General features: G+C 41.2%; 2 protein-coding genes, 1 long non-coding RNA gene and 1 other non-coding gene across 5 annotated transcripts; 2 read left to right on the top strand and 2 right to left on the bottom strand.

The window, feature by feature from the left end:
- The first annotated feature begins 1190 nt into the window (after positions 1–1190).
- Positions 1191–6723, top strand: best4 (bestrophin 4). The gene is made up of 10 exons (XM_088311286.1): positions 1191–1229; positions 2317–2487; positions 2590–2743; positions 3753–3853; positions 4500–4733; positions 4800–4954; positions 5722–5799; positions 5862–6095; positions 6163–6317; positions 6510–6723. Exons 3-10 carry the CDS (start codon positions 2592–2594, stop codon positions 6721–6723), a joined length of 1323 nt encoding a protein of 440 aa, XP_088167412.1. The 5' UTR covers positions 1191–1229; positions 2317–2487; positions 2590–2591.
- A 685-nt stretch (positions 6724–7408) lies between these two features.
- On the bottom strand, positions 7409–9572 carry LOC148326049 (uncharacterized). Its single transcript, XR_015846183.1, has 3 exons — positions 9349–9572; positions 8819–8880; positions 7409–8110 (listed from the first exon to the last, which is right to left on the bottom strand). It is a non-coding gene; the product is annotated as an uncharacterized LOC148326049 (long non-coding RNA).
- LOC148326050 (small nucleolar RNA SNORD63) lies at positions 8182–8244 on the bottom strand. Its single transcript, XR_015846250.1, has one exon. It is a non-coding gene; the product is annotated as a small nucleolar RNA SNORD63 (small nucleolar RNA).
- Positions 9573–10130: 558 nt separating the features above from the next.
- hectd3 (HECT domain containing 3) lies at positions 10131–18157 on the top strand. Of its 2 annotated transcripts, none has more exons than XM_088311217.1 (19): positions 10131–10249; positions 10549–10978; positions 11712–11965; positions 12775–12910; positions 13313–13434; positions 13511–13624; positions 13736–13818; positions 14409–14574; positions 14670–14751; positions 15060–15242; positions 15423–15644; positions 15955–16068; positions 16154–16243; positions 16821–17027; positions 17103–17232; positions 17495–17569; positions 17638–17713; positions 17800–17868; positions 17963–18157. In XM_088311217.1, exons 2-19 carry the CDS (start codon positions 10628–10630, stop codon positions 18045–18047), a joined length of 2559 nt encoding a protein of 852 aa, XP_088167343.1. In that variant the 5' UTR covers positions 10131–10249; positions 10549–10627; the 3' UTR covers positions 18048–18157. The 2 variants fall into 2 exon arrangements, with proteins under 2 accessions (XP_088167343.1, XP_088167342.1); XM_088311216.1 differs by having other exon boundaries at positions 17638–17725.
- Positions 18158–18306: the final 149 nt, after the last annotated feature.

Here is an 18306-nt window from a genome sequence, read left to right as displayed (position 1 = left end):
AGACAGTGCTGCATATACACTGATGTCCTGCTTATTAATATTAGCGAAACAAAACTTAGCTAAAATGTTGAAAGTTTTGTGAAATAAAATTAGGTGAATAAAATCATATTTTCTTGGACTAAAATGCTTGAGTTATGGTCGACTAAAAATGTACCCAAAAAAATGGATGAGGTTAACTAAATGTGATTTTTTTTTAAAAATAAAATAACAAGCACGATTTAAACTGGACTTAAACAGAGACTCAATTTTAAAATGGCTGATAAAATTACTATTACATTCAAACGTATGTTAAATGGAAGTCAACGTATGAGTGCCAACTCTTGACCCCAAATAAAGTACCACTTTTTTGTTTTCTAGCAAAGGCCTAAATGTTCAGTTTATTTTTATTTGCCCTATTAGCTAGTTTTAATCAGTGGTGTTGTCACATTTATGTTGGATTTTTTCTTTATTTTTTATTTTTTTAGCGATTCACCTCGGTCAAATGTTCTCTGCATGACAAAATAACATTTGAACAGACGTGTGTCTACAAACGATCCACTCCTCGTCGTTTGAGGAACTCAAACTCTTATCGGAAGTGAGTCACAGGAGCTGGTTATGAAAAATGGCCAACAAGTAAGGATGCAAAGAAATCCTAAGGGGAACCTAAAATACGTTTTTCTCTCAATTTAAAAATGTGTTGCTGGGGTCGCGGTCACTGTTAAAACATTTGTAGCACATGAGTGACATCTAGTGGTGAACATGGTAACATTCCAAATTCCACAAGAAAAAAAACAATTGTTTGCAAATCTGCACTAGCCATTCATCCATCTATTTTTAACGTTCTTGTCCTTGGGTGAGCAGGAGCACATCCTATCTGTTTTTGGTTGGGGGCCGCTTGCACTGGACTGGGCAACAGCCTATCATCAATATACAGTACAAATTACAAATGTGTGTATTTCAAGCCATACATGGTGTGGATAACTAATTCTAAGTCAAGTCATCTGGGAGATGCATGCATCTTCTAACTATGATCAGCTCTAATCCACACGCTAGCCTCAGGCTCCCCACGCAGCGACAGGCTAACTCTTTCCGGGAGAATACATTTGACTAAGATGCTCCAAAATGACTTGAAGCAAGCTTTAGCAAAAGAGAGAGGATAAAAGTCGAAGGGGGGGAGGGGGAATCCTTTCAGGGGGTTTATTCAAAATTGAGACTTTGAAGATGGAGCACAAATGGAATTTGGACCAAAGGTAACCAGGGTAGATGAAAAAACTAACTTTATATTCACTACTACTGGTGGCACAAGTAGTACCTTTGACCTTCAAAAATTAAGCGCAGACAAAGCAGAGCTGTAGCAGAAATGTCTTCAATAAAATATCAGCGTAAGCAAAACAAAAACACAAAGTAACTGGTTGCTAATTATGAGGAAAATCCAAAATGCTGACTTGACAGCTCTAAAAACAGGAATGTAATTGTGCACATTCATCCATCCATTTTCTGCTCATCTAGATAGTGCCTCAATTTAATCAGCGATGCCCAGACTTCAATGTCCCCAGTCACTACCTTTAGTTTTAGGGGAGACATGCAGATCAGGGGTCTTCAATAGTGGTTCTCCAGGGCCGCTGTCCTGGCTGCTTTCCGATTCTTCCTGCTGCAACACACCTGATTGTAATGCTCAGGGTCGTTATCCAGCTCCTGCAGACCTTAATTGTTGATTATCTGATCATTTGAATCAGGTGTGTTGCAGCAAGGAAAGATAGAACACAGGCAGGACGGGAGCCCTTGAGAAATAGATTGAAGAACCCCTGGCATAGATGGATTTTTTTTTTACTTTTTCAGAGAGTTGTCACATCAGGCAATGTGGCCCAAAAATAAATTGAAATGAAAAAAAGAAAACATCAACTTTTACTGGAGTGCAGTTTGGCTATTTGATCAAGTCCGTGCCTATCACAATTTTTTAAGCTGCTAAAAAAAACCTTGTCAGGGCTCTTGAAACGGCAAATAGTTTTACTTCACTGCATTTTATTTGACAACATTTAGCTTGGGATTGGTGAGAAAGTGCAGTTGGCGTGACGTCCAAAAGAGCGTGAGGTGTCTTCATAAAAGCAAAGCTTGTATGATTTATAGCAGATATGAAAGTTGACATGTGAAAAACATACAAATGGCCAAGAGGAGAAGAAAACGGAACTTCTCTTATCTCATGGCGTGACAATGTGACAAATCATTCAAAACACATCTATATCAGTGCAATAGGATTGTCTTCAGCAGACGTCCACGACCATGAGCCCGCGAACCACCTCACAGAATTTTTTTTTTTATGAACTTGGTGTCATGCAGGGAGCAGTGATAGGGTTGATTTGTGTGGAAGTTGTCTTTGGCACGATGCTCTCAGCTCATCAATTAAAAATAAAGGTGTGTTGTGACAAGAGGACACACAGGCGAGACTTTAAATTGGGAGCCAGAGGAGCAAAGAGCCTCTTTTCATCGGCTTCATCGGCTCATTTGCAGGTGAGCCTCCACCGGTTGCGTTGTGATATGCTGTGGTCCTCAATATTTGATATTGAGCCCCCCCCCCCCACCCTGCCACGACCCTCCATTCTGCTCTTCCAGGCATGACTGTGTCATATTCTCTTGAGGTGGCTAACGTGAGGTTTGGAGGCTTCTCCAAGCTCTTGTTCAGGTGGAAGGGCAGCATCTACAAGCTGCTCTACAAGGAGTTTCTCCTTTTCTGTGGGGTCTACATCTTTTTCAGTGCTCTCTACAGGTGGGGCGTCAACTCATTTTATTGGGAATGTGAGAAGAGATGATTGGTATTGTTAGCTAAGTATCAAGATCTTATCATGTCATGATCTTATTGTTATAGTCGTACAAATATCGTGATAACACCTCCATGTTTTTTATATCATAATAAAGTGTATTGATATTATTGGTATCTGTAAAATATCATGGGGTTGTATCGTGATAGTAATGGTATTGGTAGCTATGTATCCCAATCACAACAAAAAAAGACAGCAATTACACCATATGAATGTTCGTTCAAATATCATAATGTCGTATCATGAATTTATTCTCATTGCACAAACATCAAGATAACGCTATAGTGTGGTTTTATTGGTCTTGTTGGTTGACTATGATAATACTTTGTAGTGATATTATTGATATCATTGGCTAAATATCATGATACTGTTTTGTGATATTAATGGTATTGTTGGATAAAACCATATTGTGATATGATTGGTGTCGTTGTCCAAATATCATAAAACCGTATTGTGATGTTATTGTTATTGTCAGCCAAATATCAGAGTATGTATGGCATAATATTGATATTGTTGGCTATAAAAAAAATGATCACATTGCGGCATATTGTTTTCTGTAACATTGTCCAAATATTATAATCCTGGATAAAGGGAAGGTAAAATAAATATATGGATCAATGTATATGGTAACCGTGTCCAAATACCATAATACTGTATTGTGATCTTATTGTTATCTTCATCCACGTACAATGATGATACCGTATTCGAAGTATCCTTGCTCGGGTATTGTGATAATAAATCATGTTTATCATTGATTGGCCAAATATCATAACATTGCACCATGATAATATCGGGATCTTTGACCAAAATCATAAAAGAATTGTATCATGATCTAATTGGTGTAATTGGTCAAATATCAAAATATCATTTGATGTTATTGGTTCATTCTTATTGATATCAATTCAGCTTCGATTGCTAACTCTCTCCGGCTTGTTTTGTTGTTTTGAACACACATAGGTTGATGCTGACGCCCAAGCAGCAGGATGTGTTTGAGCGTATCGCTCTTTACTGTGACCAGTTCACCAACACCAGCTTCATCCCTGTTCTCTTTGTGCTAGGTACACTGGTTGGGATACAATATTGATATTATAATGTAGCGTGTTGATACAGTATTGATTAACAAGTGGGTGGGACAAATCACTGAATATATCGTGATGTACTTTGTAGCATTTTCACTTAGCAGATATCGTATCATTTTAACTTCAGGTCAGTCCTAATCTTCATAATGTGGTATACAATTTTCTTCAATAGAGCACAGTATCTTGATACAAGCATCAAATATCAACATTTTTTTCAATATTTTTTTTTTCGTTATGGTGGGCTTTCACGTGCACAACGCTTTTCAACATTCAAGGTCCTCAAAAGCGCTTCGGCACGCTCCCCTCTATCACCAACATAACGGACGGTGCAGTATACTGCTCAAGGGCACTTTAACATGGTCCCAGGGGCTCAGGATTGAACCCACAACCGATTTTTTTTTCTCTTACGTACAACAGCCATACACAAGTGAGAAATGTCTAACAGTTTGAACTGGTGGGGGGACAAATATCGAAATTGTGACAAATCCTGTTGGAGCAGTATCAATACACAAAAATATCAATCACGTTTTATCTAGGGCTGGGTCAAAACAGTATCATGATTTATTGCTCACAGTTCATTATTGAAACATTAGCATCAATTATCAATTATCTTTGGCATTTGCAGGCTTTTACGTAACATTGGCGTTTAATCGTTGGTGGGGTCAATACACCAGCTTCCCGCTGCCGGACAATCTGATGATGGTGGTTTCTGGGAACGTCCACGGAGCCGACGAGAGGGGTCGACTGTTGCGACGCACTCTTATGCGATATGCTAACCTGTCATCCGTCCTGATCCTGCGCTCCATCAGCACTCGAGTATGCAAGCGCTTCCCCACGCTGGAGCATGTGGTGGAGGCTGGTAGGTGCCACCAATCTGCCCCCCTTCCTCCATCTAAAACATAATCTTGATAACGTTTGTGTTCAGGCTTTATGACATCAAACGAGTTGAAGATTTTGGAGTCGCTGCATTCTGACTTCAACAAGTACTGGATGCCACTGACCTGGTTCGCCAACTTGGCATCCAGAGCAAGAGAAGAGGCCCGTGTGAGGGATGATATTGCTTTGAGACTCCTCATGGATGTGATTATCTTTTTTTTTCCATCTTCACATGAAACAATACACTCTGAATGGGTGCTTCACTTGAACAAGCAAAGTGGTTTAAACTCTTTTTAATATCACTGTATCGTCAGGCAAATATTTTCATATCATTATATTGATATCTTTGGCAAAGTATAATGGTATCATGTGAAAAATAAGACTATAGGTATCCTTGTACAAATATCATGATAATATTGAGATGTCATTGGTATCGTTCACATTTCGAGACATTACTGTTGCCTCTCACGGAGGATTGTGATATCATATCAAGTTATAGGTCTATTTCGACAACTGGTATCATGATCTGTATCTTGGGCAAAATTTTACAAATATGGTATCGGTATCCATAGTAAAATATCACAATGACATTGTGAGGTCAGTGTTATTGTTGGTCGATATAAAAAAAATTAAGTATTATGACAATTTGTTTGTCAAATATTACCTTATCAGGATATTATCCGTATCGTTAATCAAATATCAGAATTTATTTGGATCATGATAATATTAACTAAGCCTCAACCACGATCACGGTAAAAGCATATCTTGATAATATTGGTATACTTGGCCAAATATCATAATACAGTATTGTGATATAGAGATTGTTCTCATCTTGCCCAAAGTCTGCGCCAGCTCACCAAGGACAAGTGCTATAGAAAATTAATTGGATGTGTGGATATTAGCGTCCTTGCAGCCATGCGATGATATAATCCAGAGTTCCCTTCAGAAGTCACGTATGGCTGTCGCTGCAGGAGCTGAATAACTACAGGGCCAAATGCAGTCTCTTGTTCCACTACGACTGGATCAGCATCCCTCTGGTCTACACTCAGGTGAGAGAACCACGCCGCCTCCTTCCATCGCCTTCGGTTGGCTCCTCTGTTTCGCTCCACAGGTGGTGACGTTAGCGGTCTACTCCTTCTTCGCTTTGTGTGTCGTCGGCCGCCAGTTCCTGAACCCGGATAAAGGCTACGAGGACCACAAGCTTGACCTGTACGTGCCCGTCTTCACGCTGCTGCAGTTCTTCTTCTATGTAGGATGGCTCAAGGTGGGAGAGCTGATCATCAACCCTTTCGGCGAGGACGACGATGACTTTGAGACGAATCAGCTGATTGACAGAAACATTCAGGTGCTTTCATTCCACCTGTTTTTTTTTTTAAGATGTTATGATGCACTGTTGACATTGTGTCCGCAAGGTGTCCATGCTGGCTGTGGATGACATGTACCAGAAGCTGGCACCCCTGGAGAAAGACAAGCACTGGGCGCAAAGACATTTCTCCATCCCTTACACCATGTCCACGGCAGCAGATCGCCTCAGGCCAGCCTTCAAAGGCTCTACCTTTGATATGAGGTCTGTCATGTTCTTGTATAGCATGATCAGTATCATTGGTCAAGGATCATGATGGCCAACGATCGTATATCATGTTCACACACCTGCATGTTGTGCCACTGTGGTCCAAATATATTGATATCATGGTCAAACACCATAGTACCAGATTGGTATTTAACATCTAAATTTAAAATGGATTTGTCCCATTTGCAGGATGAGTCTGGAGGATCTCGAGCTGGAGCAACCCGCTGACACTTACCCTCTACGGGGAACCACACTGGAGGAACACAAAGACGGCCTTTTGCGAGGCTGCAGCCTCCCGTCGCTGATTGTCTCAACACAACACTTGATGGAGGATGTCAACGAGGAGGATGAGCTCACACTCACAGAAAAAAATAATGAGTTTGACTGCCTAACTTTAGATTAAAGTTACCATGTTGGGTCAGCAGCAATTATCAGTAATCAAAGACATTTGACACGGACGTTTAATTAAACATGATCTGCACACTGAAGCTAGTCCTGCAGCTCATCCTCAATGAACACCACAATCCGTCTGATGGGTGACAAACAAATTTATTGTTGAATTAACATGTAATAAAAAAAAAACATTGATACATGGCCAAAAATAAAGGCCTGCAGTTTGAACATAGCCATTGTTGCTTCCCAAATTGGCACAGTAATCTCCCTTGTTTTTATTTGAACACTCCAGTATCACAATATGCGTCCATCGGCAACATCACAGGCGTGTCGCCGCAGGAAAACATTTGACTCCACCGCACAATTCTAGTTGCCTCTGGACGAGGCAAAGTCTTCAGTCTTCATCAGAAGCCCAAATCACTAGAAAGGAAAAGGAGATATTTAAGGCAAAGTCAAGTGTGGCTCAAATTCATAATTAAGGATGTTTGCAGCAATGTTCCAGGGCTTTAGTCAGGTTCTGGCAAACTGGATTTCACACGAATCTGTGCCAGTCCTGGGTTTTTTCTCCCGCAATGCTACAACGCCACAGCAGAGATGGTCATCTCTGGCATGACCGAACATGATTGGGGACTGACATTTAAAAAAAATACACAAGCGTAACATACCTGAAAGTGAGTCCCCAGTCATCCGCAGGAGGCCAAATCACGAAGGAGAAAACCAGACATTCGAGGTCAAGTTAACATTAAGGTACATAAGCATATTCGCACATCCAACTTGACCATCTTCCAAAATACTGTGAGTTACGTTCTAATGACTTGGGACTATGGTTATCATATACGCAGGTCCACAAAAAATTTTTTAGGACATGTTTTTGTTCAATATGTGAAGGAATGTTGCCACTTTATAAGGAAAATATGGACAGTAATCTAAAAATGCGATCATCATCCAAAATCTTGCACGCTTCGGTCTGATCTTTTCAGAGAATAATCATCACGTCTAAAATGGCCAATGATTGCATACAAGGCGTCATTATTTTGATACTTAATCAGCTAAAACTTTTTCCCCCCGGAAATCAGATCCCCCTTAGTGTTTGCTCTTTCATTCTTAATACATGAATATCAGGAAATTATTTTAAGAGTTCTGTTCCTTTAAGACAACGTTGGCAATGTACCAGGGCTTAGTTCAGGTTCTGGTAAACTGAATTTTACACAGACCGGTGCCAGTCATGTTTTTTTTCTCCCAATACAAAGATTCCACAGCAGAGAGGATGGTCTCTGGCATGGCAGTATGTGATTGGGGATTGACATTTGCAGTTTAAAACACACACACCCACACACACCTGTAGTCAATCTTGACATAAGGCTTCCCTTGTAGACAATCAACTGCTGGGGGGACCCCTTGGAAAAAAAAATAGTGGCGCATTATTAGTACATGTCCTTGTAAAAAGCATCGTGAAACTGTAAATTGGTGTGCTCAGTGTTTAAGTTCACCATTGTGTTGTCTGAATAATGTGTTAAAGGCATCAGTGCACACATTAAGAGTAGGCATGGGCCAGTGTCGGAGTCGGACTGTATGGTAACTAAGCAATAATCACAGTAATAAAGTATTGTAATTAGAGCTCGAAGATTTACATTTTTAGTTTGCATAATGCTCCATTGAACATGCTGTGCGGGTACTTTAGTAAACAAAGACTTTAAAAATAAAATTGCAATACTCAGCAGAACATAAGCAGCTGCTTCTCTACTCCCCTCCGCTTAGTGAAATCAGAGGAAACGCGCTGATTTTAGCCAAATTGGCTACTTGTGGTATGCCTCTGTATCAAGTGAGGCATTTATTTTACGAGATGTAGACATGCCAACTCGAAAGCTGGTTGTAAACAATTTTAAAACAACTTTAGTAATATTATACCATGCTTTTTATTTGTTTTAGTGATTGGTGGTGCTCCTGTAAATGAGTCATCATACTGGAGGTCGCGTCAGTGCTGGCACTGATGACCAAAAAAACAAAAAACACTCAGGTTCCAACGCTTTTAAAAGCAGGATATATCTTGCACCCGACACCTGGCTCATGTCTAATGACAGGTACATTAACAATGTACGACTCACCCTCAGTTACCGTGGCGAGGCACAGCTGATATCACGACATTGCCAACAGTTGCAATGTAAGGCTGCAAGACAAATGCATCAATAACTGAAATTTGCACTTTGACACCTAGCAGAATAGGAAGATGTTTGGAGAGCAATAGTGGTGTTCAATATACATCATTAAAACCTCGTGATAATATTATGCGAGGTTACATTAAAGACAATAAATCCTAATTGGCAGTACGTAAGATGGGCATGTAAGGCCCAGCACTAGGCCCGTTCCGGCGAGGGTCCGGGGCGGGCCACTCTCGTCGGGCCTCGCTCTGCAGCCGTTCAGCAACAGCAGGTTCTAGAACAGAACCAGCGGAGCCGAGGACTAGTGCAGAGACTTCCTTTTCCAACACAGTAACACTGAGCCAGACACGGCGCCTGGGCAGCTGACTGAGTGCTGGTTGATACAGAATACAATAAACACCCACCACTCCCAACAAAAAAAGATTACAATACAATTTTAAACTTTTTACACTGGTCTTAACAACAAAGGCACTTACCTAATTGTAAGGACACAAAGTAGGTAGTTCGTTTCATCCCACGTCGATAGATCTGCTTTCTTTCCACAGGGAGGCCTTCATCGCTGAAACAAAGGGTGAATTCAAAAGCCGGCCTGATGATCAACGACTAAACACTTCGGAACGACCCGAATGTTTATGACACTCGAAATTAATCGTAAATATTCATATACACAAGTGCAATATGCTTTAATAGTGAACATAAGCGCAATTATCTTTAGCGGTGCATCGTGGCGACCTCATGTGACGATTGAAATGAAAAATAATGTATTCATCGGATTTAAACACCATAGTAACATAGATAAATATTTCTATTACAAACATGTTCCACACAACCGGTTATGCATTTAATTCCTACCAAATTTAGCAGCACGAGAACACGTACACTCCTCCGGACGGAATCAATCGAGAAGGACAGAACGGAAGTCACGTCCTTCATAATATAGCGTCTAACGCAGTGCATTGTGGGAAAGGTAGGACGGCCTTAAAGTCGATAAATGACATGAATAAAAAATATTGGAAATATTTATCGTCCTTTTTTGCTGTTTTTACTCTCGCAAAAATATTATACTAATGTCACTTTGTACATCATGCACCTTATGGCATTACTCTCTGAGTCAGAATGTAACTAAAATAATTCAACGTAGGCACACAATTAATATTTAATTTATGTTTTTATTTTCTGTTTAACTTTTGACGCAGAAAAAAAACAACTAATCTACCTAAAAGTCACAAATCACATATTATTATAGAATATTAAGTACGGAAGCGTGAGCGGGTCAAATTATTGGAAAGAACTTCCGTAGTGTACGTCACGTCTCCACTGACTCAACATTACATTGATTTAACATTCAACAAATTAAGGCGCTCGCAGTCATTAACGGTACGTAGAAGAATACTCCATTGAGAATGTATTTGGTTTAATGTCGTTTCTACACGCTAAATGTTCCATTGTTAATAGCAAATGACGACTCGCGCGTTGCTTCATTTACACTACATTGCTAGCTTACTGTGTTAGCTTCCTCGAGGACTTGATTGTTTTATTACTACGTTTGCAAGAACTTTGCTCACATAATCACCTTTAGACTCTCTAGGTGAGAGATTGAAAGCATCGCCCTGCGCGTGACCGCTACTTTTGTGTTGTTTGACGTTCAGAAATTTCGCTTTTGTTTCGTTTGACAGGTGGGGTCCAAGCGCAAACAGGAAGGAGCGTGGTGGTCATGTCATCTGACTGCCACTTGCATCCATCTCCAGCATCATCATGTCTCTGGGGGACAGTCCTCACCTGCTGCTCGGCCGGATTCGCTTTCTGAACCTTTGTATTGAGTGCTTCCGGAAAAGCGAGCCACTACCCGACTGCCTGTGTTATGTGCCCAGAGAGGTGTGTTATAAAATCTGCAAGGATTCGTCCTCCAGCTCTTGCGCCGCTGCCTCCGGAGCCTCGTCGGGGGGTTCCGGCAAGACTGTGGTATCGGTTTTTGACAACCCGCATCAGAGTCCGATTAACAAGAAACTATGCAAGTACACTATTGAGCTCAAGAAAGGGACATGCATCCGGACCACAGGGGAGGAGTACTGTAACAGCCAAGGTCTCTGGGTCAAAATAAATAAGGTAAGAAGCGATGTGTCCTGGCTCCTGACACAATTACGTTCTTGTTTTCACCATTATGCCACACATATTTCCAGGTGGTAAAATGTAAAGTCATTTCCAATTGCTCCTCTGGTAAACAGAAATGTCAGTTGATCAAGCAGAGAGATTGAGAAAACAAAGCAAATGGCTTAAATGATGATTTTTTTAGCAGTCGTCTGTAGTTTCAATTTGTAGTGTCGGAAAGAAGATTTAATGCAAGGTAAATTGTTTCCAAAGGAGACAGAACGCCAGACATAACTGCATTTCACTGGGTAAGTTGATTCAAAAATAGATGTGGTGGAAACTTAGACAAAGTTAACATCAACATTAAGGGACTGGCTTATTCCTTGGCTTTTCTGTCGTTTGGATAAATGGCACTGACATGGTGTTGACGCTTAGTGTGTTATCATGTACTAGCAGGCTAGCTGTAATGTTTTGCTAACTTACTCCAAAAGGCAACCCAACCAAACATTTCACATAAACCTGTGAGAAAATGTGTTCCACAAACTTGATAAGCGCTTTCGTTCCCAATGTCCCCTTTAGAAGTGGCAACTCTGCCTGTAGACACTCTTACAATCCTCTATCGACAGTGGCCGTTTGTGCATGTCCGATATTTGTGGTCACACAGGCAGCAATGTGGCGATCTCAAGGAAGGATTTTTCAACTTATTAAATTTAAGATCCACTTGTTTGTGTGGGTTTGTGCGTGTGTCCAGGAGCAGCTGGAGGAGCACCGTCCTGGGCAGGAGCTGGAGGAGGGTTGGATCCTGGTGTGCAAGCGCACGGAGGGCGGCGACAGGCTGGTGCCGGTGGAGTCGCCCGAGACGGTGAGCAGACAGCAGCAGCTCTTTGGTTACGACCACAAGACGTGCAACAGGTGGGAGCACGTAGTGGACGTGGAGAATGCCATGTTCCTCGGATCCAAACCCAGGATAGCGGAGCCTGACGCCGCTGCGGTAGACAAGCTGATGTGAGTCTGGGGTAATAAACGTTTAGCAATAGAGCACTGCAGAAGTGTTCCGATGTCACTGACTATTTTTATGTTTTTAAAAGACGGATAATTTTGCTGAAAATGATGATTACTCTGGTCAACACATATTTACATATTTTTTTAATCAGACATGTTTTCTAGGTATTTTTTTTTCGATGATTCCAATTCTACCTCAATCAGGTTTTTAATAGTAATAATATATTAACAATAATATATTATGTAATATATTTAGTAATATTTATGAATCTGTATTGTGCAAGCTTTAATAGGTCAAACTTAAACGAAATAAATGAAAATATCTAAAAAACCTGATGTACTTGAAAAAAGTACATTTTTTAAACCATTATCAAAAATATGTTTAGAGAGAGAAAGAGATTTCTCATTAAAATTATTTCCCCCGATCAAACCGAATGCAATGTGTATAAACATTGGCAGTAGAGGCACATATAATAAATATATACTGTTCTTATTAATAAAGCCAAAAACAGTCCAATCAGATCTGAAAGCTGGTCAGCATCCGCTTTGCATGAGTCCTATCAAGACAAACAAAAAAAACAGAAAGCAGAAGTCATATAAAACCACAAACAGCACAAAGTGATGGACTAAGCTGCAGAACACTAATCTCTGATCCAAATCAAATTCTTTAATTCACATAAAGTTGGTCAGTCCCGATTACGGCTGTCCGTCCTAACTACCAAGCAGGATTGAGGGGGAAAAAAAACAAGGAATAGAATCCTGCCCCTCTCCTCATAAACTGGTAAAATAAAACACTGTTTCATCACTGTTAGGTACGTACCCCCGACATGGACGTTCGAATGCGACGAGGACCTGGTTCACTACTTCTACAACCACATCGGCAAAGAGGATGAGAACCTGGGCAGCCTGAAGCAGAGCGTGACCAGTATTGATGTTTCCTCATGTTCGGTGAGGAGCAAAATATGTTTGTGTTTTCACCTAGTACCGCCATCATGACCAACCTAATACAGTAGCATAGTAGGCCCAAGTGTTCCTCAAAAAACACGCAGAGGTTTTATCCCCTAAAATATATTACAAGCCACTGTAACAGGCACAGAAAAAAAGACAGAACTTAACAATTCAATTAAGATATTGTACTTGGTGTGTATTGTAGTTAAAAGTTAAATCCAATTGAACTGTACTAAACAAATGTACTTAAAATTAAACTCTACAATCATTCAGTTTGCATTTAATACAGTTATTCTTTGATGTACCACAAGAGGGAGCCCACCCACCGCACGTTAAGAATCTCTGCTTTAGACGCTCACTGATCTGAAGTCTCACAAATTATGCTGATCACATCACTGCTAGGAGGATCCCAGCGGCGGCGTGAACAGCTTGACGGATGGGGACACCAAAACATACTGGGAGAGCGACGGAATGCAGGGACAACACTGGATACGCCTTCACATGAAGAGGGGAACTGTTGTCAAGTGAGGAGCCACCGCTTAAACCAGTGTTACATTTTTGTTGTAATCCAAACGCAAATGTTTGCCCACTGTGTCGTAGTAAGCTGATTTTGACGGTGGACTCCACAGACGACAACTACATGCCAAAGAGGGTGACCGTGTACGGAGGCGAGGGAGACACCCTGAAGAAGCTGAGCGACGTCACCATTGATGAGTGAGACGCTTAAAATTACAGCACTTCAGTCCGCAGATTCTGAAACGCTTCAATAAAAGCTTACAAGAAACAATCTAACTCTTAACCGCTTCTGCTTCACTTTGTCTGCAGCAATCTGATTGGGGAGATATGCGTGCTGGAAGACATGTCATCTCACCTGCCAGTCATTGAGGTCCGAATTGAGGAATGTCGGGGTGAGTTTTGATTTTCAGATGCAGACGGAGCGAGGTACATGTTGGAATGAAGGGTCGATTATTTGTGCAAATATAATTTTGTAATATTGTTATGTTATGATCCAGAGCCAGCAGTGACAGATGGAAATCTGTAAAATGTTGTTATTTGCAGGGCTCCAGACAGCCATTAAATTGTGACATTTTGAGACAGTGTAGTCAGTAAATTTTTCATCTACACGGTCCTTGCGACAAGGAGGATTTTTAATTATTTTTTTTTTTTTTTATAACTAGGACTTGAATTTTCTTTTTTTTTTGCTGACAAACTTCTGCTCCACACTTCATCCGATTCATCAGTAATAAGGTAAAAAATAAGTGGAATGAATATTTACCTCTCAAATCTACTTACGTGTCCCCCCCCCTAAATTTTCTACTTGACCCCTAAAGTTTTCGGTTAGAGGCCACAGTGCTCTTGGTAAGAAAAAAAAAGTTAGTCTGGACCCCTGATTTGTATCTATTTTAAAATCTTTATGACCCTCGCGAATCTGATTTATTATTCATTTATTTGCTGCATTTTTTTTTTGTGTGCATATGTGACGCTTTCTTTGGGAAAGATGAGGGGATAGACGTGCGCATCCGAGGCTTGAAGATCAAGTCGTCATGCGAGCGAGACTTAGGACTGAACGCCGACGTCTTTCAGTCCTCCTACTTGGTGCGCTACCCCCGTCTGCAGGGGACGCCGGCTGATGTACTTTACCGTCGAGCGTTGATCATCCAGAGGTAGTAAATGTTTACACTCAAAGCTAGCAAAAAATGAAAGAAAATGCTCATATGGGCCAAATGTTAAAATCAGCCCTTGATGTTTCTTCTCACAGGTTCATTTCTTTACTAGACAGCGTTCTCCCACACTTGGTGCCTGCCTGGGACTACAGCCTGGGCACCTTCAACCACATCAAAGTAAGGTTATTGGTGTTATAAATGTCGAAGATGAACTTGTAAATTAAAATTCTCATTTTCAAGACTTCTTTGTTGGTATAAATGGCAGACTGATCGACATCTGACAACATGCTTCATTAGGGCTGTATGCAATTGTCTCAGTCAGATTTTATACATCACACCAAATGCTTGACGTCATCTAATTAAGTGAAACTGAAAACATGCTGATGTGTGAAAGAACACGCAGTTTTGGCAGTATCCACCTTTTAAAAGGTTCTGAATAAAAGTCTTAACCTTTTTTGGCTCTGCTTCTCTTCGGCACCTCCCAGAGCATAAAGCAGTTCCTGCTGCAGTCCAAACGTCGCTCTGCGCTGGTCACGCAGTGCCTGAAAGACTCTGAGACCAGCAAGCCCAACTTCCTGCCGTGCCTCTACATCAACAGGCGTCTGGCCATGGAGCACAGGGACAACCCCTCGCTGGACCCCAGCTGCAAGAACGCCGTCTTCAGTCAGGTCAGCTCTGCTTGAATTTACGATGGCCAAAGTGTTCAGTACAAGTGCTGATTCAACTCCTTTATGCAAGTGAGAGTAAAAAAAATAAAAATAAACACAGACTATGAAATGTAGTCCACGTCATAAAAACAATATTCGTAGTAAGTACTTACTCACACATTTATACTTGTCACCACGCAGGTATACGAAGGCCTAAAGCCATCCGATAAAATGGAGAAGACTTTGGATTACAGATGGCCCGCTCGTTACGATCAGTGGTGGGAATGCAAGTTCATCGCAGAGGGCATCATCGACCAGGGCGGCGGCTTCCGGGACAGCTTGGCCGACATGTCCGAGGAGCTTTGTCCTAGCTCGGCCGAATGTCCAATGCCGCTGCCCTTCTTCACACGAACGTCCAACCAGGTATGATGGAACCTCAAGAGTCCTCTTTATTAATTGTACAGGCAAGACAAGACCGAGAAAAATAAGAGCAATTAAAGTTGGAAATAGATGGATCAAAGCCCTTTCTTCACAACAAAGTTGGTCACCAGCTCTGGTGGAGAGTCGTACCTTGGTAATGGGCACAAAAACAAGTAATAGAAACCTATCAGAATAAAAACAGGACAACCAGCTCTCGTGACATCATTAAATCTTATTTTTCCCCACAATGTTTGGTTTATATTTCTTTCCCCCCTTCTATTTCCATGGATTTTGGGCTCGTGTTTCTCTTCAGGGTGCTTTGGAGGCCAGAGACTACTATGTCCCCAACCCGTCCTGCAAAGAATTCCACAAGTACGAGTGGATCGGGCAGCTCATGGGTGCAGCGCTTCGAGGAAAAGATTTCCTTGTCAGTGATTTTTGTCTTTTTGATTCCTTTTCCTCTTTTGCCTTACTTGATTTTGTTGTTGTTATTGTGGTTTCTCATCTGACAGGTTCTGGCTCTGCCCGGCCTGGTATGGAAGCAGCTGACCGGGGAAGCAGTCAGCTGGAGCAAAGACTTCCATGCTGTCGACTCAGTGCTGGTGAGAATATTTGTGGACTATTATTTTCATATCATCACTGTCCTATGAAAAACACTTTAGTCTTTTTTTTTTTCTTTTTTTTTTTTTTACAGACATTGCATTAATGTGAAAATTACAAAAGTGGACATAAGTGTTTTTCACATAACATGTTATACAATGTTATATTCATGTACCATATTTGTATTTTCCAATTTCCTCAAATAGTAACCACATCTAGAAGCCTACATTTATTTTCGAAAATAAAAAAATTTAAAAAACGCAATGGCCGTAAAAGAACAAACCATTGAACAATAATTTGAATTGCCATGAATAAAATTACATTAAAAAATGAAATTATGATAATAACCCTCCTATTTTTTTTACATTAAAAAAATTACATGAAAGAAAAATGTCTAATTATGTGAATCAACAAATAGAATAACAGCCTACACTTTATTTACAGTGTAAAAACTTTAAAGAGGAACAAACAAAACATTACAAATAATCACCGAAAGTAAAAGTGCACTAAAAGTGATAAAAAGCTTCACACTAAATTGCACAAAGAAAAAGTCACTCATCAGGTTGGCTGCATTTTCAGGTTAACCTGCTTGATGCCATGGACAACATGGACCGCGAGACGTTCGAGTTCCGTTTCGGCGAGGAGCTAGTGTACACCACGCTCCTAAGCGATGGCCAAATGGTGGAGTTGGTCCCCGGTGGTGGTAACGTGGCTGTCCGCTACGAGGACCGTCGCGAGTTCATCCGCCTGGTGCAGAAGGCTCGGCTAGAGGAAAGCAAGCAGCAGGTGCGTTTCCACAACTTTTGTATTGATGCTTGCTTTTTGCGTTGTACGCGTCATCCATTGTTTGCGGCATTGCAGATGGCGGCGTTACAAGCCGGGCTGTTAAAGGTGGTCCCGCAGGCCGTTCTGGATCTTCTCACCTGGCAGGAAGTGGAGAAGAAGGTTTGCGGAGACCCGGAGATCAGTGTAGAAGCCCTCAAAAGGCTCAGTGAGTTAACTTATGCTTATAACCCAGGAATTTTGGGGGGGGGGGGTGGCGGTCATGTGCATTTTTAATTGGCTGTTACATCTTCAACATTGTGACCTTGTTCACAAGCAATTGCAGCAAAACTAGTGGCTGAGGGTGTAAATGTTACACCTTCTTTTAAGGATCTAGTGTGGTGGGATCGCTTTGTAAAAAGATCAAATGCAAGTGTGATGCTGGATAACTGTGGAGAAACAGGCTAATTTGTTTCTGATTGGTTTGCAAGCTTGCTATGAGGACCTGGAACAAAATGACGTTCGTGTGCAGTATTTGTGGGAGGCACTCACCAACTTCACCAACGGTAAGTTGACGTCATCAACACATGAATCCAACATCAAACTTGATGGATTTTTTTTTTCATCTTTTCAGAGGACCGTAGCAGATTTCTGAGATTTGTCACGGGTCGAAGTCGTCTTCCTGCCCCCATCTACATCTTTTCTGACAAGCAAGTATTTTGGCAAGTATATAATAACTTAAAAAGACATGCGAGTGGACATTTTATCCTTTAAATTGCATTTCTTCCTACTGTAGCTCTGAGAGCGACGCGCTTCCACAGTCTTCCACGTGCTCCAGCACATTGTATTTACCCAACTATCCGAGGTAGGCGGTCAGCCGTCTAAAACCCGTTTTCTCATTGCATTTGTATATTTATGAGCCCGCTGAACACCACATGTTTGGATTTTTGTCACTGCAGCGCCAAAGTTTGCGAGGAGAAGCTGCGCTACGCCGCCTACAACTGCGTGGCCATCGACACGGATGTGAGCCCTTGGGAAGAGTGACCCCCTCGGGGAGCTTCGCTGCACACGCATCACTTTTGGAAAGGAAGAACTGCCAAGTCATCACAGCTGTAAATAATAGAGGAAAGAAAATAATAAAGAAATATACTGTATATGGAAAAGTGGCTTTTTTTCTTGTGACCTGTGTTGTGTTTATTACTATTTTATTACTACTATTATTACACTGTTTTAACTATGACTTGTAATATACAGTCCAGGGTGTACCCGACCTTTCACCCAAAGTCAGCTGGGATAGGGTTCA

Source organism: Idiotropiscis lumnitzeri, chromosome 12, assembly GCF_059441095.1.
Source record: "Idiotropiscis lumnitzeri isolate Australia: NSW breed Sydney's pygmy pipehorse chromosome 12, RoL_Ilum_1.0, whole genome shotgun sequence".
Classification (NCBI taxonomy): domain Eukaryota; kingdom Metazoa; phylum Chordata; class Actinopteri; order Syngnathiformes; family Syngnathidae; genus Idiotropiscis; species Idiotropiscis lumnitzeri.
Note: the sequence above shows the minus strand (reverse complement) of the source record. Positions and strands in the feature narration are given on the sequence as shown.

Bases quoted from the DNA above. Each gene is read 5' to 3' on its own strand.
- hectd3 (XM_088311216.1), top strand. From the start codon at position 10,628: ATGTCTCTGGGGGACAGTCCTCACCTGCTGCTCGGCCGGATTCGCTTT. The intron at 13,819-14,408 runs GTGAGTTTTGAT...TCTTTGGGAAAG, and splicing joins CCGAATTGAGGAATGTCGGG to ATGAGGGGATAGACGTGCGC. The intron at 17,726-17,799 runs GCAAGTATATAA...TTCCTACTGTAG, and splicing joins TCTGACAAGCAAGTATTTTG to CTCTGAGAGCGACGCGCTTC.
- best4 (XM_088311286.1), top strand. From the start codon at position 2,592: ATGACTGTGTCATATTCTCTTGAGGTGGCTAACGTGAGGTTTGGAGGC. The intron at 6,096-6,162 runs GTGCTTTCATTC...TGTGTCCGCAAG, and splicing joins TGATTGACAGAAACATTCAG to GTGTCCATGCTGGCTGTGGA. The intron at 6,318-6,509 runs GTCTGTCATGTT...TCCCATTTGCAG, and splicing joins GGCTCTACCTTTGATATGAG to GATGAGTCTGGAGGATCTCG.